The following is a 19621-nucleotide window of genomic DNA, read 5'->3' as shown; positions in this document are numbered from 1 at the left end:
TCCGGTGCGGCAGAGCCTTCCACCAGGTGCCACTCCGTCTTCTCGAAGCATCAGCCTACATCATCAACCTCCGTCTCCGAGACCTCTGAGTGAGCACGCCTTTGCGAAACGCAAAGGTGCAGTCGCCATCCAAGCTGGCCGAGACAGACGTCATGATCTTCCCCTAACATGTCACGATTAGACAATAATTGCCATGCTAATCACCGTCGAGTCCCTTGGACTCCGGGTCGAAGATATCATCAAACGAAACACCGTCGAAGAAAGACTTGGGTGTGACTTCGCCAAAAGATCGATAAGCCGCGACACTTGCGCGCGCGTGTCCCCATTGCTCTGGGGCTAGAGCGACGGATGCAAACGTGTCCGCCTCGCCCACGTTGAGCTACGCCTCTCATCCGCTTGGATCCTCCTCCACGTATTGATCACACAATCGTGTTGAGAGAGACGGAAAAGCGAGAGAGGACACGTGCAATTGTGATAACGTTCTCCATAATCACAAAGGCTTCGCGACAACAAAGCCCTGGGAGAAAAATTTTCCTCAAACACCCGGCGGAAACAACTAAAAGTTCACCGCCCGGGGCCTCCCGAGCGATGAACTTGAGGGGCTAATGTTGTCGGTCGTTTTTGGAAAACCCGAGACGCCAAGAAGACACGCCGTTCGAAGGGCCGATGGTCAGGCCGGAGGTCCTGAAGAGCGGCAAGCCTTCTCCCACGAGTTGACTGGCAAGTCCTCGTGTCGAATTCTCACGTTCCTCGAGTCGAGCCTCGAGTCGTTCTCCTCGAGTCGAGCCTCGAGTCGTTCTCCTCGAGTCGAGCCTCGAGTCGCTCCTTGAGTCGAGCCTCGAGTCGCTCCTCGAGTCGCTCCACGAGTCGAGCCTCGAGTCGTTCTCCTTGAGTCGAGCCTCGAGTCGTTCTCCTCGAATCGAGCCTCGAGTCACTCCTTGAGTCGGGCCTCGATTCGCTCCTCGAGTCCAGCCTCGAGTCGCTCCTCGAGTTGAGCCTCGAGTAGTTCTCCTCGAGTCAAGCCTCGAGTCGTTCTCCTTGAGTCGAGCCTCGAGTCGCTCCTCGAGTCGAGTCTTGAGTCGCTCCTCGAGTCGAGTCTTGAGTCGCTCCTCAAGTCGAGCCTCGAGTCGCTCCTCGAGTCGAGCCTAAAGGCCCACACAAGAGTCCGACGAGACAGGCAATGCACAACGCACCACTCATGGAAACCGCGCGCGCAGCACGTCGCGTCGGCCTGTCAGGCACAGCAAGCCGCGCACCGCGTGCCTCATGCGCCGCACATCCCGTGCCGCGCCCGGTGACCTGCGCGCCGCGCGCGCCATGCGCCTCCAATTGACGGCGCGCGCCCCCCTAGTCCCACATGGACGAAAAAGGGACCTTCTAAGGCCCTCAAACACCTATAAATACCCCCTCTCATTGTGGGGAAAGCCATCCCATTCATTCTCAAGGAACTTGAGACTTATCTCTGCTTCTCTGGATGCCATCCTTGGCCTGAAGCAGATTCTCCTCGATTTCTCGTTCTCAGAGGTTCTGAAGCACTCTCGGGGACTTCCCGGACGTTGCTCCCTCTGACCGAACGCCTCCCTAGTGCTCAAGCACGCTCCTAGGGTTCTCGACTAGAGTCCCCCTACGCGTCTAACACGCTAGACGCGTACGCTATCTCCGAAGTTCTGAGACGCCGCCGAGGACTCCTCCGCGCCCCGTCTCCTTCGTCGAGTACGCTTCTCCACCTCACACTGCGTTACACACGCTTGAACTACGTTATGACCTGATCCCACGCACGGGTACGTAGGCAGCCGACAGCCAAGGCACGGTCACTCATCCTCCTCGCCCCCTACCTCTCCCGAGAGGCGGGTTGATCGGAGAAAACCTAGCTGGAGACTTTCGAGTTCACACTCTTGGCCCGGGTGCGATCACTTGGTCCGGCCTTGGATCGAACCGCCCGAGGTTTTCAATAGTTGTTCATTTTCGTGCGACAACAATTCCAGCCTTGTGTTTCACCACGAAGGTGAATCCCTCTAGGTAAGCAACCCACCTTGCGTGTCGTGATGACACCTTATCTTGATGGTGTAGATGACGCAGAGAGTCGTGGTCGGTGAACAGGACGAACTCCCTATGAAAGAGATAATGCAACCAATGCTTGACAGCTTGCACCACCGCATAAAATTCGACGTCGTAGGTGCTGTAGTTGCGCCGGGCACCCGAGATCTTCTCGCTATAGTAAAATCAGCTCCGATTCCTACCTTCGAAGCATCCGTGTGCAGCTCGAATGGTTGTGAAAAATCCGGCAATACTAAAATCAGGGCGGTGGTGAGACGCTCCTTGATCAGTTCGAAAGCTGCGTCTGCTTCCTCTGTCCACTCAAAATTACTCCCCCTCATGCAATCCGTGATTGGCGCCATGATGCCACTGAAATGGGGAATGAAACGCCTGTAGAAGGATGCAAGACCGTGAAAGCTTCGTACCTCGGTAATGGTCGTTGGTCTGGGCCACTGTTGCACCGCTTCGACCTTGGCTTCATCCACCTGTAAGCCTTCGCCGGAGACGACATAACCCTTAAATAACACTTTCGGGGTCATGAAAACGCACTTCTTCATGGCGGCATAGAACTGTTTGTTGGAATCGATCTAGGGTTTAAGAAAATAATTAACGCTTCGGTAAGCGGCGGAATTTTAAAAATTTTCTTTTACAAGTAAAAACAGTTTTTTACTAACCTAGACAAAGAGCAATTACATATAATTAAAACTAATATGAGCTAAGAAGTTTACTAACCTTTCTTGAAGCTTGAACTTTGAGAAGCTTTTGGAAAGTTTGCAACGCTCGTCTCCCCTCGCAGCACGTCTCTCTTTCTTTCCTCGGCACCTCGAGTAACCACGAAAGTTTCTATCACTAAATCACTCGAAATAAAAGGAATCAGTGAGTGGGCACTTTTAAACACTACGACTTAAGAACGAGTCTTGAAGTCGCAGAGCTAAACTCTAGGTCAAATGAGGACCTAGGTGCCAAAACAATAAAATGAAATTGAAGAGAGGGAGAGAGAGAGAGAGGATCGGCCAAGTCTAGAGAGAGAAGCTCTCAATCTCTAAACTTTAGAATGAATGAAATGAGAAGAATAAGGCTCCTATTTATAGGAGAAGCTTTACCTTCAATAAGGTAGTTTGCTCTTCTTTAGAATATCACATATTCATGAGGAAATAATCCTTATTTCCTTTTCTCATTTTGGGCGTGTAAGCCTTGCCATCTAGAAGCAAATTTGTTTCCTATTTTGCTTGCCTTGGCCGCCCATGTCATACTCTCCTAGAGGAAATTTGTTTCCTCTTTTTCTTTTGGCAAGTATCTTCATACATTAATGCACAAAATAAACTCTCTTTCACACTAAGGGCTGCACGAAATTTGGTCTCCCATTCACTTGGGTTGGACGGCCAAAAGCCTTCTAGAAAGGCTTTCTAGGTTTTCTTTTAATTGTTCATGACAACATAAGAAAAGCCCATTAAGAATTTTCTAGTAAAATTCTATGAAATTAAATTAAATCACAAGGCCCAATAAACATGTTATGGCCGTGTGATATAATATGTCATCATATGACATTGTCAAAAAATTTATTGACATTCATTTCATGCCATGTCCAAAAAGACAAAATTACCCTTTCGACAATTTTCGTTATTGTTTTGACTTAGCTTCCAGTTTAACTATTCCTAATCGATGTGATTCGTGACAGTGACCTCATGGACCCAAATGAACAAAGCTTGAGCTAAACACTTGGACTCAAAAGTTCACAAACCTTTTCCAAGTTTAGCTTAATGCCAACTGACTCCACTAAAGAGTTGACACTGAAAATCTCTCGGTTCAAATGAATTTATTTTCTACTCAAGAATTCAACCTAATTATGATGAGCGGATCCACTGAATATTATCTATGTTTACCCTTCATGAATGTCATCAGCTAGTTGGGATTTACTAAATTACCATTTTACCCTTCTAGTTGTTATTTCCTCAACTCCTTAGTCGCTTGTGAATAAGTTAGAAACAATGTATATGACGAGGAGCTAACAAGTCACATTGTTTCATCCAAAAGAGTCAGGACTATATTTGGACACTGGCCAGTTCATTTATTAACACTCCAAGGAACAAAGCATGAGGTGACATACATTGCATTTCAGCAATCTTGTACATGAATTCCATATCTATGAGAACTTCACAAAGTTACTCATGACATTCTCACAACTTGGTACTTCACCTATAGGCCCTGTTCGGAATCACATAGTGAGTCCGAACTCTGACTTTCTCAAATGAGAATACGTAAGCTGTGAAATGGCATGTCTCATTTCAGGATTAAGGTAAGCATGATGCAATTCATACATAGTGACTTCGAGACATAAGAGGTTAAATGGTTTGTTCTTATCTTGTCTTTAGAAGTGCACTGGTCAATTCAGTACCTTCGGAAGATACCTAGAAGAACTATAGAGTCTCCAACTCTCAATGCCTCATAACCTGACATCATAGATTCTCCTAACAATCATACTGAGCTCAATAGTCCTTTGACCCTTAGATTGCGAATATATCGTTTTAAGCAAACTACGAAGAGTTTGTTCATTCAAATCTACATTTGTCTCTTCGTAAGTTGTTTAGTTTGTTTATGGACTAAAGACTAAGGTTTTATCATAAAGCTTCAGACAAGGAAGATTGAATGAACGTTTCAACTTTTTATCAATGAATAAGCAGTTACAAGCAAGAGTCTTCGTAAGACTATATGACATCAAATGTACATAAATACACACTACAACTCTTCTTGTGGGCACCATTGACATCACTGTTAACGACGGAGCACGGTCAGGACCTCCCTCACATGTTGGAGATGAGTGTCGTGGTCGGCGTCGTAGATCAGAATGACATCGAAGTAAACAATGACAAACTTGCCGATGACAGGCCGCAGAAGTTGGTTCATAACTCGCATGAACGTGCTAGGAGCGTTGGACAAGCCGAATGGCATCACTAGCCACTCATACAGCCCCTCACGTGTCTTGAACGCTGTCTTCCACTCATCTCCGGGTCACATCCGAATCTGATAGTAGCCGCTCTTCAGGTCCAGGCGTGAGAAAACGGTAGCACCACTGATCTGATTGAGCAAATCATCTAGCCGGGGAATGGGGAATCGGTAGCGAACAGTGATTTTGTTGACAGCCCTGCTATCCACGCACATACGCCAGGAACCGTGTTTCTTCGGCGTCAATAGGGCTGGAACCAAACAAGGGCTCATGCTCTCCCGGATATGACCTTTGGCCAACAACTCCTCCACCTGCCTGCGCAACTCCTCGTGTTCGCTTGGACTCATCCGGTAATGTGGACGATGAGGTAGGGCCGCCCCTGGTTCTAGATCGATGTGATGCTGGATGTCACGGAGAGGTGGTAATCCGTCAGGTAGCTCGTCAGGGAAGACATCCTGAAACTCCGTGACCAATGGAGCGATGGCATCGGGGATGGCGGCGGGCGCGTCGACCTCATTTCCAATCAAGATGTAGACAATGTCGGACTCTTGCATCTCCTCGTCGAACTGAGCCAGCGTCAATAGGTTTGCCAGGGTAGATGGCACTTTATCCGCAGGCTTACTGGGGACTAGCACAATCTTTACTCCTTCAAACACGAAACTGTAAGAGTTCGCCCGACCGTTGTAAGTGACCGTCCTGTCGAACTGCCAAGGTCTGCCAAGGAGCAGGTGGCAAGCATCCATGGCTACAACATCGCACCACACAGAATCCATGTACTTCGTGCCAAGCTCATGCTCTCCCGGATATGACCTTTGGCCAACAACTCCTCCACCTGCCTGCGCAACTCCTCGTGTTCGCTTGGACTCATACGGTAATGTGGACGGTGAGGTAGGGCCGCCCCTGGTTCCAGATCGATGTGATGCTGGATGTCACGGAGAGGTGGTAATCCGTCAGGTAGCTCGTCAGGGAAGACATCCTGAAACTCCGTGACCAATGGAGCGATGGCATCGGGGATGGCGACGGGCGCGTCGACCTCATTTCCAATCAAGAAGTAGACGATGTCAGACTCTTGCATCTCCTCGTCGAACTGAGCCAGCGTCAATAGGTTTGCCAGGGTAGATGGCACTTTATCCGCAGGCTTACTGGGGACTAGCACAATCTTTACTCCTTCAAACACGAAACTGTAAGAGTTCGCCCGACCGTTGTGAGTAACCGTCCTGTCGAACTGCCAAGGTCTGCCAAGGAGCAGGTGGCAAGCATCCATGGCTACAACATCGCACCACACAGAATCCATGTACTTCGTGCCAAGCTCATGCTCTCCCGGATATGACCTTTGGCCAACAACTCCTCCACCTACCTGCGCAACTCCTCGTGTTCGCTTGGACTCATACGGTAATGTGGACGGTGAGGTAGGGCCGCCCCTGGTTCCAGATCGATGTGATGCTGCATGTCACGGAGAGGTGGTAATCCGTCAGGTAGCTCGTCAGGGAAGACATCCTGAAACTCCGTGACCAATGGAGCGATGGCATCGGGGATGGCGGCGGGCGCGTCGACCTCATTTCCAATCAAGACGTAGACGATGTCGGACTCTTGCATCTCCTCGTCGAACTGAGCCAGCGTCAATAGGTTTGCCAGGGTAGATGGCACTTTATCCGCAGGCTTACTGGGGACTAGCACAATCTTTACTCCTTCAAACACGAAACTGTAAGAGTTCGCCCGACCGTTGTGAGTAACCATCCTGTCGAACTGCCAAGGTCTGCCAAGGAGCAGGTGGCAAGCATCCATGGCTACAACATCGCACCACACAGAATCCATGTACTTCGTGCCAAGCTCATGCTCTCCCGGATATGACCTTTGGCCAACAACTCCTCCACCTGCCTGCGCAACTCCTCGTGTTCGCTTGGACTCATACGGTAATGTGGACGGTGAGGTAGGGCCGCCCCTGGTTCCAGATCGATGTGATGCTGGATGTCACGGAGAGGTGGTAATCCGTCAGGTAGCTCGTCAGGGAAGACATCCTGAAACTCCGTGACCAATGGAGCGATGGCATCGGGGATGGCGGCGGGCGCGTCGACCTCATTTCCAATCAAGACGTAGACGATGTCGGACTCTTGCATCTCCTCGTCGAACTGAGCCAGCGTCAATAGGTTTGCCAGGGTAGATGGCACTTTATCCGCAGGCTTACTGGGGACTAGCACAATCTTTACTTCTTCAAACACGAAACTGTAAGAGTTCGCCCGACCGTTGTGAGTGACCGTCCTGTCGAACTGCCAAGGTCTGCCAAGGAGCAGGTGGCAAGTATCCATGGCTACAACATCGCACCACACAGAATCCCTGTACTTCGTGCCAACCGAGAACGAGATTAGTGCGCGTTTCGAGACGGTTACCTCACCCCCCCGCTTCAACCAAGCTAGCTTGTACGGCTTGGGATGTAATTCTATCTTGAGATTCAGCTTCTGCACTGCTTCCTCTGACACGATGTTCTCGCAACTGCTGGCGTCAATCACGAATCGGCACACCTTGCCGAGAATGGTGCACGTCGACTGGAAGATGTTGGTCCTCAGCCAATCATCTTCAGGTGCCTTTGGCATCAAACAGGACCTGCGTACCACCAGCGCTATTCCCACATCACCTTCTACGATCTCCTCGTCGACTTCAGCTTCATCATACACAGGCTGCTCGTGGAAGTCTACATCGTCGCTGTCACCATCTGCGAGTAGGACTCTCTTGCCTACCTTCTTGCAGTCAGACGGACGGTGTCCCTGCTCACCACACGCGAAGCACTTTATAGTGCTAGTGGTCGCTCCCCTCGTGAAGGTGTTTCCCCCGGGCTTGTTGTCGGTGATTCCTTCGCGAGAAGCGCTGACCCCGCCAACACCTGGTCGAGCACCATTGAACGGGGTGCTTGAACCGATAGTGTTAGTGCGTCGCGATTGCTTCTCCACCATCAACGCTCTCTGATGGGCTGCCGAGACAGAAATCGGGTCGAACATGTTCACCATCTCCTGGATCTGGAGCTTCAGGCCACCGATGTAGCGTGCCACCAATTGATCGTCTGTCTCCATTACCTCGTTCCTCGCCAGTAGTTGATAAAATTCCGTTGTGTACTCGTCGACGGTGCGAAGACCCTGCTTCAGATTCTGCAATCGCTGGTACATCAGCCGCTTGTAGTTGTAGGGTAGGAACGCAGAACGGAGGTGCTTCTTTATCTTCTCCCAAGAATTGATTTTCGTCTTGCCGGCCCTATTCCGAGTCAGCTTCAGCTGCTGCCACCACGCGGTTGCGCGACCTTGGAGTCTCGTGGCCACCAGCGCAACTCGTCTGTCCTCCGGGACTCCCTTGAACTCTAGTATCTCCTCAACTGTAGCTAGCAAGTCGAGAAATTCCTCTGCTTGCAGGCTGCCGTGAAACTCAGGAATCTCGGTACGCATCCCAGACTCCCATCGCCTATCATCGCCGTCGCGGGCTCGCTGAGGTCTGCGCCGAGGTTGGGGAATCTCCTCTTAGTACTCGTCCTCCTCCATCGTGGACTCATCGTCAGTGGTACCCACCGGAGCACGTCCCCGATCCTGGTTCCCCAAAAGGGTTGTCATCCGTTGAGTCAACTGCTCCATCAAGTGCTCCATCCTCAGGTACACAATCCCACCAATCCTCTGCTCCAACTGGTTGTCGTTGTCGCGATCGTAAACCTCCTCCACGCGCTGCTGGTGTTGCTGTCCACGTCGCGGCGGCATGATCGATTCAGCTCTGATACCAAATGATGCAGGGAAGAAATAGAATAAAACCTAGACTGTTGATTCGCTCGCGTATACCAGTCAAGATCCTCCGAAACCTGTTGAGACACTCACGAATACCAGGTTTTGGGCATCAAAATCGAAGTTTTACTGAAACTCGAGTTTGGGAACAAAAGTGTTTGATAATTTCGGTTAAGACCCCTTACATCCGAAAAAGAGAAAGTATAAATACCGAACGAAAAACCCTAACGAAAGAAAACGACCAAAATGCGAAAAAAAACGACATAAAACTTAAAAAGGCCCGAAAGTGCCCGAAACAGTGCTTTTTTGGGCCTAAAAGTATGATCGGGACGCCTATGCCCGTGCTAGCGTAGATATCGTCGAGAGCTTCGATTTGATATATGGTACGCCCAATTTCGACTCCCGAGTCAAAAGTTATGGCCCGCCGAAGTTAGGGCCTGCGTGAGCTGCGTGAACACCTGTCCAAACGCTCTAGGAACGTCAGGGCCTGCTCATCGGTGGATCGGGCCTCCTCCTGGGCTTGGGCCGCATCAGAGGTCGAGCAAGTAAAGTCTATGAGACTGTTCACCTCAGCGAGGATGAAACAGTGAGATTTCCCCTTGTCGAGAATCTTGGATTGGGTGGACTCACCACGAGGTTGAGCAAGGAGAGGCTAGAAGACCGTTTTCCTCGTTGAGACGGCGAACGCTTGAGTGTCCATGATAGAATGACGAGGCGACAAGTGTTCTTCTTTGGTGTAGAATGAAAGTTTTTGGCGAGTGAGATCTCTTAACTGAAACCTACACATGACATTTAAACTGTGTTTGAGTCTTTGGTTTCTTGACTTCCTCTTCTTTACAGTCTCCTCCTTGTTCTTGAAGAGAAAACCACAAAAGATTCTTCAATAGTACAGTTGAAAATTGTATATATGTGGATGTGGGCACAAGAAAATAAAAGTGATTTAAAATTGATTTTGAGAGCACAATACTACTTCGAATGTCTCGTTTTTTTATTTTAAGAAAAAGAAGTTCTTTTGAGAGAGAGGGAAAGAGAGGAAAAAAAAAATTATTTGGCGAGTGTATGGTCTTCACAAGCCGTGTATAAAGTCATCCATGATCCACCAAAACGTAGATTCATGACAACCACCTCGTCTTGGCTGAATCAAATCTCTCTTCCACGTCACACATGGTCAGGTATCAGTCTTTCAACAATAAAAGTGAACCAATGGGATAATGTCACACATTAACTCTTTTATTTATTTATTTTTTTTAAACGTGGGCGGGACCACGAAAATAGCATAACAACCTTCACATATGGCGGAGGAAAACCGTGATTACAAGAGATGAACAAGCACAAACAAAAACCACGCAAACAAGAATAGAAACACAACAGCCAAAAAGGCTCTAACCCGACGCACGGGAATGAATCTCTCTGTCATCGGCCCTTATAGCCTCTTCCGAGCATGGAGGGACAAACCCCATCCATCTCGAGTTAGAATTACGGGTAACAGGAAAACGGACTAAGTTGTGAGCCGCAATGTTACAGAGACGAGGGATAAACACAATTTTAAACTCATCTAGCTTGCTAACCTCTCTCTTGATAGGTTAGCAAGCTAGATGAGTTTAAAATTTTGTTTATCCCTCGTCTCTGTAACATTGCGGCTCACACATTAGCCCGTTTTGCTGTTACCTTTCATTTAAGAAAAACTCACAAAATGACATGTGTTTGTTACATATTCATGACCGAGTCTCAGCTTGCCTACGAAAGGGCCACGGCCAAATCAATCCTGTTAATTGATTCATCAACCCATCATAGTTTTCCAATTCCTTATATCTATTTAATGTCTAGCACTAATAGAAAAGGACATGTGAAATATCAAGGATTAATTTTGCCTTAACCCTAGATATATTTAACCCTAGATATATGCCACTGCCATAAACATTTTTTTTAACATATAGTATTTATTTTGTTTAGCATTATGTGATAAACATCACTTCAAATTTTGAAAATTTATCAAATTTTAAGTGTAAAATAAGTTTTGTCTCCGACTGACATTTCAAATGCATTTCTCGAAATGTAATCGTTCAACAATTGAATCTAAAATTCTTTCTATTGCATGTTGTATAGACGTTATGGATCCATATGAGCAAAGTTTAAGATTGATCTTAAAACACAAAAGTTCACACACGTTTTTCAATAATCAATTTGCTACACTAAAAATTAACTCGAAAAATCTTGTCTCATATATTTTAATTTTCTACTATATGCACTACACAATAATACAATCGGATCTATTGAATAGCGTTCGTATTTACCCTTCATGCATAATATCCCAACACGACTAAATCATTTTTCTAGTGGCCTAATAAAAAGTTGTTAAAGTAAGATCCTTGATTATTGATTCATTAAATGAAGATGGCTAGTCATACGTGACTATGTCTAATTTCAAAATTTAGATAAGAATGAGTGTATTCATACATAGTGATTATAAGAGTATAAGAGTTAGATGGTTTTAGTTTTTACTCTTAGAAGTACACTGGTCATATACAATATCTTCACAAGATATCTATGAAGAACTATAGAGTACTTTCTATGTTTCATACATAAAGAAACAATATGATTTCTCCTAACAATCATCGATTTGATCAGATGCTTATTTGCATCTATTTGTGGGCACACCAACCCACTTTTGCGGGCCGGCCCCCAAGGCCCGACGGAGGCATGTTGTCATCCCTCATGAGCGCGACCTAGTGGACTGTGGGAGGCGCAACTGCCTCCCTCTCGCTCAACTCTCCAAGGCTCGGGGCTGGGCACACCAGCGTCCTTCTCGCAAGTCCACCTGGTGCAGCCACCCCAAAAAAAATGAGACGCGCGTCCAATCTTCTTCCTTATTGGCCTCCAGAACCGTACAACCCGACATGAACCACCTATATATATACCTCTGATTTCACTATTTGGATGCAAGTTTCTCTAAACTTGACAAAACTCTACGTCTCTATTACCTCACACTTTCTCTCCCTATATCTCTTAAGAGATTAAGAAAGATCCCCACCTTACATTAAAAATTGGACTAATTTTGAACGTCTGAGCGCACTCATAGGGGAAACTCTTTGCACCTTTCTAACTCACTGCTCGCTATTTTCTCATGTTATGTGTTGCGAAACCACTTCCAGTGAGACGAAAGCGACAAGTTTGGAGATTTCACCATTGTTTGATCATCGTGCAAGTATAGGATCCGACCATCGATCGAACCGTGTCTAGCTCTAAGTGTCTTTATATTTTCGGTACTTTTACAACAACAATAATAATTATTATTATTAAATCAAAAGATGTTCCTAATTATTAACTAGATTTTTATAGCTCATCCGTAGATTTTGTCTTAGACCTATTAGAAGTAATAATAATGGTCCATTAGATATATAGCCCCATGAAACAATGGATTTTTCCATTTAACAAACTTTTGTAAGTTTTTAGTAAATGACCACAAAATATTATTTATTACAAGAATAAATTGACATAAATATACCCTGCAGATCTTCTATAATTGATCAAATTTACAATATGTCACGTCACCGAATTAGTTATTTACTCAAAATTTACAAAAGATTGACTAATTAACAAATTCTTTAATTTTTCTGACTTAGTTATTTGTAATAATAATAATCACATCTCACACTTCATTGAGCTTATTTGTAGATTCATTTATGATTGCTTATGCATATACATTTTAGACCGAATAAAGATGTGTGCTCAGAAATCCATAGTTTTCTCAAAATTCAAGCTCCCTACAAATGATTGGTAGCATTTTTGTTGTGTACTATGTATATATATCGTCATGCGCATTGTTTAAGTTTTATAAACAGGAATTCGTTGCAACTAGACCAAATTTTATTTTATTAAAAAAAGTAGTTCATCAGTCTGTCGTAAATTGAATTAACTGAAGAACTATTTTTTGAAAGGAGACTATTAGACTGCTAGTGATCTAATTTCTTTTTTATTAAACCCGTTTCATCAAATATTTTTAAAATATTATTTCCATCGTAATGTCAAACATTTTTCTAACTACATAGTATAATTTTAAATCAGTTGGTGAACATCATCGAGGTTATAAATGAATACATTGAAGTATTCACCAATAATAATAATAATAATAATAATAATTGTCGGCTGGATGTGAAATCATCTTTACTAATTTCTATTAGTAACTTATACTAAATTATACTCCTAGGATTAGTGGCCAATAGTCACCGTCTAATTCACCTACATCAAATTAAATCTGCTTAACACAATAATATAAACTAGAATTCAGTAAATTGATAAGAACACAAAACGTCATTTTGAAAGCCTAAACGTCAGAATTCGACTTAAATCCCGAGACCCCACTATGTAGGTCTTGTTTACTAGATCGATTCCACTCAGAAAACACTACTCTTTTGTCCGTTTTGGTGATCCCAACATTTTTGAAACTGTAACTCAGTTTGCCTACATCATTCTCCTCGTGTTTGATGGAATTCGTCCTCGAATTTGATGCATCTTCAGTTTGGCATCAGAGCATAGCGATCTTGACGATGCTGCCACGACGGAATGTTCCACGGAGGCAGCATTTGGACGAAGTCTTCGAGAGGGACGACGACAATCGAATCGAGGAGCAGATTGCATGTGCCATTGATAACCGAACAGAATAGATGGTGGAGACGATCACGCAGCGTGTGGCCGCACTCTTGCAACAACAACATCAGGACCGTCATCAGTGGGAGACAGTGGCAGATTCCGTGGAAGACGAAGGGTCACTCGATGAACGCCCGTTCAACCAGCGTCGACCACAGTGATTCTTTGAGAGGAACGATCGAAGGTGGGAGTCCGAAATTAGGACAGACCTACCGGAGTTTCACGGGGGTCTTCAAGCGGATGAGTTCCTTGATTGGCTCTCAACAGTGGAGGAGATTCTGAAGTTTCGGGAAGTTCCTGATGAGCGACGAGTCGTGTTAATCGCGATCGGATTTCGAGGACGTGCTATAGCGTGTGGAGCAACTGAAACTCACTCGGAGCGGATGCGCAAGGCAAAGATCTCATCATGGGTGAAGATGAAGAAGCACCTTCGAGCGGTGTTCCTCCCTTACAATTATCAACAAGTCATGTACCAGCGCTACAAAATCTTCGGCAAGGGACTCGTACGGTGGAGGAGTACACGTCGGAGTTCTACCAATTGCTAGCTAGAAACGAGGTGCAAGAGACCGAAGACTAGCTCATTGCGAGGTATATAGGGGGACTTAAATTTCATATTCAAGAGACGGTTAATATGTTCGATCCGATGTCAGTTTTTGCGGCTTTTCAGCGACCCCTTTCGGTGGAGAAGAATTCGCGCTGCGGCTGAGCCCCCTTCACCAACCCTTTTGCCGTTACACGACCGAATTTGAACGGAAATGCCGCACGACAAGGTACGTCGACCAGACCTGCCCCAGACAAGTAAACAGCCCCCAGTTTTTCTCGTGGAGCGAGTTCGAGCACCGTAAAGTGCTTCTCTTGCGGGGAGCAGGGCCATTGTCAAGCCGACTGTAAGAAAAACGGGAGAAGAGTTCTCATTATAGAAGAACATGACGAAAATGTAGAGGAGGATGAGCAGGCCATGTACAATGAAGACGAACATGAAGATGAGTTCCTTGAAGGGGACGTAGGCTTATCATTGGTTGTGCAGAGGGCATGTTTGACGCCTAAAACGACCGATGAGGATTGGTTGCGCAACAACATCTTCCAATCGACGTGCACCGTTCTCAGCAAGGTGTGTCAATTTGTGATCGACGCCGAAAGTTGCGAGAATATTGTGTCGGAGAAGGCGGTACAGAAGTTGAACGTGAAGACCGAGCAACACCCCAAGCCGTACAAGCTTGCGTGGCTGAAACGAGGCGGCGAGGTCAGGGTATCGAAACGCGCCTTGATCCCATTTTTTGTGGGAGCGAAGTATCGTGACGAAATGTGGTACGATGTAGTAAATATGCATGTCACCTGTTGCTTGGGAGGCCGTGGAAATTTGATAGGAATGTGGCTCACAGTGGTCGTGTTTGGAGGGGTAAAGATTGTGCTATTACCGAGTAAACCCGTAGAGAAGACCACAGTGGAGAACTTAGCGCCGAAAAACGGTACGAGCGCTAACTTGTTGACCATGGCACAGTTTGGAGAAGAGATGAAGACTTCCCAAGTAGTTTATGTTCTTCTCGAAAAGGAGGTCGCCGAAGTCAGCCCCGTTCCCGATGCGGTAGCACCATTATTCGCCGAGTTCGAGGATGTTTTTCCCGACGATATACCCGATGGTCTCCCGCGTCTCCGAGACATTCAGCACCACATTGACTTAGAGCCATGAGCAGCCCTTCCCCACCGAGCGCACTACCGAATGAGTCCGAGCGAGCACGAAGAGCTGTGGAGACAAGTGGAGGTGCTGCTCGCAAAGGAGCACATCTGGGAAAGCATGAATCCTGTAGCGGTCCCAGCATTGTTGACACCGAAGAAGGACGGGTCGTGGCGTATGTGCGTGGACAGCCGGGCAGTGAATAAAATCACCGTGAGATATCGTTTCCCCATTCCCCGCCTTGATGATTTGTTGGATCAGATTAGTGGTGCCAAGGTCTTCTCGTGACTAGACTTGAAGAGCGGGTATTATCATATCCGTATACGACCAGGGGACGAGTGCAAATCAGCGTTTAAGACGCGGGAAGGGCTATACGAGTGGCTAGTGATGCCCTTTGTCTTGTCTAAAGCTCCGAGCACTTTTATGCGAGCGATGAACCAACTCTTGCGCCCTTTCATCGGCCGTTTTGTCGTCGTCTATTTCGATGATATCCAGATTTATAGCGCTGATCCTGACGTCCATCTCGAGCACGTTCGAGAAGTGCTCAAAGTACTACAGAGGGAACAGTTTTATGCCGCTGCGAAGAAGTGCGTGTTCATGACTCCAAGAGTACTATTTTTGGGCTATGTGATTTCTGGCGAAGGCCTACAGGTTGACGAGGCAAAAGTAGACGGATTGCATGCGCGGTACGAAGTTCGAGTGGACAAGCGACACCGAAGCGGCATTTGAGCGAATCAAGGAGTGCCTCATTACTGCGCCTATTTTGATACTTCCATATTTCGTGCAACCGTTCGAGCTTCACACGGACGCTTCAAGGACGGGTATAGGGGTTGTACTCAATCAAAACGCCCGACCCGTGGCGTATTTCAGTGAAAAGATCTCCGGTGCGCGGCTCAATTACAGCACCTACGACGTCGAGTTCTATGCCGTCGTTCTGGCCGTTAAACATTGGAGGCATTATCTATTTCACCGCGAGTTTGTGCTTTGTACTGACCACGATCTCTCCGGCACATTCACCGCCTAGACAAGGTGTCCTCTCGACATGCGAGGTAGATCTCTTTCCTCGAAGGGTTCACTTTCGTTGTGGAGCACAAAGCGGGTATTACCAATCGCGTCGCCGATGCCCTAAGTCGTCGAACCAGCCTATTAGTCACCGTAAGAGTTGAGGTTCCTAGGCTCGACTCCTTCAGAGAGATGCTTCCCACTGACCCGTACTTCTCGACTATCCTCGCCGACGTCCAAGCTGGCATGCGTTCGTACTACCTCCTACACAACGGGTTCCTTTTCCGTGGGAATCAAGCTGCAGTTTACGGCTTCGGATTATACAGGAGTTACACGGCGAGGGACGTGTGGGATGAGATCGGACGCTACAGTTAATCCAATCTTCCTACTTTTGGTCGGGTATGCGTGGTGAGGTTCATCGGTACGTGGAACGATGTCGTATTTGCCAAATCTCCAAGGGCGGTGCGACCAATGCGGGGCTTTACATGCCGCTGCCCGTTCCATCTTGGCCATGGACCGACATTAGCATGGATTTTGTGCTTGGTTTACCGCGGACTCAGCAAGGTAACGACTCGATATTTGTTGCTGTTGATCGTTTCTCTAAAATGACACATTTTATTCCGTGTAAGAAGACAACAGACGCTGTCAACGTTGCTCAGTTGTTCTTACGCGATGTTTATCGTCTTCATGGTCTTCCGGCATCGGTTATCTCAGATCGTGATACGCGGTTCATCAGTCACTTTTGACGAAGCTTGTGGAAAATGGTAAACACGAAGCTCGATTTCAGCAGCGCCTATCACCCACATACTGACGGACAAACCGAGGTGGTTAATCGCTCTCTCGGCAATTTACTTCGATGCCTCGTTGGCGATCACCCAAAGGGGTGGGACCAGAAGCTTAGCCAAGCCGAGTTTGCTCACAACCATGCTCTCAATCGGAGCACGGGCTTCAGTCCTTTTCAGGTTGTCTACTCCGCTCAACCACGCGGGCCTTTGGATCTTATTCCTATATCGAGCACTGAGAAGACGCACGGGAAGGCCGCTGATTTTGTCTCCGGGCTGCTAGACGTTCACAAGACCGTACGCGACAACCTGTCCGCTGCCAATGCTCGCTACAAGGCTCACGCTGACCAACACCGCCGTCACGTCGAATTTGAGGTCGGTGACTTTGTTTGGGCTGTCCTCACCAAGGAACGCTTCTCCACCGGCGACTACAACAAGCTTGCGGCCAAGAAGATTGGACCCGTGGAGATCATCGAGAAGATCAATCCGAATGCTTACCGCCTCAAGCTCCCGAATCACATCCTCACCGCCGACGTGTTCAACGTGAAGCATCTCATTCCCTTTCGCGACGAGCCAACGGACGACAATGACCAAACTTCGAGGGCGAAGTTTTTCCAGCCCAGAGAGAATGATGCAGTTCAGCCCCTCATCGAACACGCTATGACGTTTCTGGAACGATTTGAGAAACGGTCCAAGCAAGCGCGACTTTGAGGGGGCGCACCGGTTGACTCGAGCATCAGTTTTGCTATTGGCGCCATCCGTTTTCGAGTCTGTCGGCAACAATTTTTCGGCTCCTAAGAACGCCATTTACTGCACTTAATTCGAGTTTAATGTTTTGTGTTAATTGGGTGACTTTTTGCTTTCTTGTCTTTTGGTTTCCTTTGCCTTTTCGATTTCTCTTTTGGTTTGTATTTATTCCTCGTTTTCAGACTTGGGGAGGCAGTTTTAATGAAAGAAATATTTCACAAAAAAAAATTCCAATTTTCGTTTTCTTTGAATTCGAATTTTGTTGCCCGCGTTTTGGCATTCGTTCGACGAATCAATGGAAGAGTTTTGGTTGGGTATTCATGCGCCGAATCAACAATCGAAATTATCACCTCGGCTTTAGCTTCCCGCTGCATCAATAAGTCAGCAAAGTCTTAAAAACAAGCTTCTGAGAGGATCATCGTTAATTCCAGGCTTTATTTTTATCCTTTATCTTGTTTCTCGCTTTATTTCTTCCATTTTGTTCGTTTTCTTCATTTTCGTTATTGTCCATCATCTACAGCCAATTAGGATAAGATTCCGAGACATATGAGAAGATGTAGTATATATGGTCATTCACACAATAAACCATTATGTATTGAAGCGTAAACATCAAGCTTTCGTAATTTCATGAAACTAGTACAAAATTTAATTAATAAATGCTCACCCTTGATCAACAAATCAAAAGAAATTATTAACTTCCCATTACATCTGGTTAAATTTAAAAAATAAAAAAAAATTCCCATATTGTCTCTTCTATCTTTCCGGTATAGAATAAAAACTGTCGTATATATACAGGAAATTATTAAGAACGTTATTCAATAATAAGAACAAACCCACTGTAAATACCACATTTCCATCTAGAGAGCTGGGAATAAATAAATAAATAGATAAAAAGAAAAACTCCAAATGCCAAACCCAAATGAAACCAACTAAACTTAGGGAAATACACTATGCTTCAGAAATAATAAATCATGATGATAATTCAACGCTGATCTCTTCTAATACTATTCTTGTTATCATCCTTCTCATCATACTCAAGAAGCTCCTCCAAAACCTTATCGTCCAAACACTCAAATTCTATAACTTGCCTTCCATGACCACTACTGCTATTATTATTATTAGTGGTAGAAGTGATATTACAATTATTAATATGACTATCAGCTACTCGCAATGATGATGTGGACGACGCAGAGGGATTGTTGTGGTGTTGGTGCGGAAAGTTGAGGATGGCTAGCGGGCCCCGCATGGCATAGGCGGCGCGGTCGTAGGCTCTAGCGGCCTTTTCGGCGTTGGAGAATGTGCCGAGCCACAAGCGAGCCCCGTGACGAGTCGAGTCTCTTATCTCTGCCGCGTATTTCCCCCACGGCCTCCTCCGAACTCCCCTGTACCGAATGCCGTCATCTCCCTCCATCACATAATAATGTATCTCTACTTCTATGTAATATTTTAAATTTGATTAAAATATGCATGGCTTATGGTAATCTAGTTGAACATGCTTGAGTTTATATATGTATGTATAAGCCTGCGACTGCTGGGAAGGGTTAGGTTAGTTAGGCCACACAATGTTTAATTCAATATTGTGAAAAGGAAGGATTTTCTAGGTCCCATATGGTCAAACGTGGAGAATTGCGTGGCTGTTGTTGATTGTGGCCACGTGATCAAGAAAATATAGAAATAATAGTCAATATATGCTAAACTTCCAGAATTTCTAAAATAAAAAAACGTGACTGTCCATTGTATCTAGATACGTAATGGTCAATCCGGTGGCTGGCTAATTAGTGGATAAGATCTTTGAAACACTTTTCTTTGTATTCCCTAATTACACCTATTTTATCATTACTGTTCGCACGATTAACATGCACGTACATACGTAAGGTACACATAGATCGTGTACTACGACAACTTTATTTTTGTTATGATCATCCCACCATTAAAAGGATTTTACTTTTCCATGCGTGTATTTTTTTGCTCAAATTAAACTGGTTCGTTATTTCGTTTAGCGAGTAGTGAACAAAAAAAATTAGTGAAGAAT

At 46.0% G+C, this 19621-nt stretch overlaps 3 protein-coding genes and 1 pseudogene across 3 annotated transcripts; 1 reads left to right on the top strand and 3 right to left on the bottom strand.

Annotated features, from left to right (window-relative positions):
• Positions 1-5726: 5726 nt before the first annotated feature.
• On the bottom strand, positions 5727-6275 carry LOC149393430 (uncharacterized). The gene has a single exon (XM_089618026.1). The coding sequence runs from the start codon at positions 6273-6275 to the stop codon at positions 5727-5729; it is 549 nt and encodes a 182-aa protein (XP_089474152.1).
• A 59-nt stretch (positions 6276-6334) lies between these two features.
• LOC149393429 (uncharacterized) lies at positions 6335-6766 on the bottom strand. Its single transcript, XM_089618025.1, has one exon. The coding sequence runs from the start codon at positions 6764-6766 to the stop codon at positions 6335-6337; it is 432 nt and encodes a 143-aa protein (XP_089474151.1).
• Positions 6767-15445: 8679 nt separating this feature from the next.
• LOC149393428 (uncharacterized) lies at positions 15446-16435 on the top strand. The gene is made up of 3 exons (XM_089618024.1): positions 15446-15744; positions 15929-16044; positions 16128-16435. Exons 1-3 carry the CDS (start codon positions 15446-15448, stop codon positions 16433-16435), a joined length of 723 nt encoding a protein of 240 aa, XP_089474150.1.
• A 2136-nt stretch (positions 16436-18571) lies between these two features.
• On the bottom strand, positions 18572-19000 carry LOC149393427 (ethylene-responsive transcription factor ERF096 pseudogene; annotated as a pseudogene).
• Between the last annotated feature and the right edge of the window lie 621 nt (positions 19001-19621).

This window comes from Urtica dioica, chromosome 6, assembly GCF_054948205.1.
Source record: "Urtica dioica subsp. dioica isolate 48M chromosome 6, U.dioica_male_clone48M_v1_H2, whole genome shotgun sequence".
NCBI classification, from domain to species: domain Eukaryota; kingdom Viridiplantae; phylum Streptophyta; class Magnoliopsida; order Rosales; family Urticaceae; genus Urtica; species Urtica dioica.
Note: the sequence above shows the minus strand (reverse complement) of the source record. Positions and strands in the feature narration are given on the sequence as shown.

Excerpts from the sequence above, each read along its gene's own strand:
- LOC149393430 (XM_089618026.1), bottom strand. The coding sequence starts at position 6,275 with ATGGATTCTGTGTGGTGCGATGTTGTAGCCATGGATGCTTGCCACCTG.
- LOC149393429 (XM_089618025.1), bottom strand. The coding sequence starts at position 6,766 with ATGGATGCTTGCCACCTGCTCCTTGGCAGACCTTGGCAGTTCGACAGG.
- LOC149393428 (XM_089618024.1), top strand. The coding sequence starts at position 15,446 with ATGCCCTTTGTCTTGTCTAAAGCTCCGAGCACTTTTATGCGAGCGATG. Across the intron at positions 15,745-15,928 it reads GTAGACGGATTGCATGCGCG|TGAAAAGATCTCCGGTGCGC; the intron begins GTACGAAGTTCG and ends GGCGTATTTCAG. Across the intron at positions 16,045-16,127 it reads TCACCGCGAGTTTGTGCTTT|GGTTCACTTTCGTTGTGGAG; the intron begins GTACTGACCACG and ends CTTTCCTCGAAG.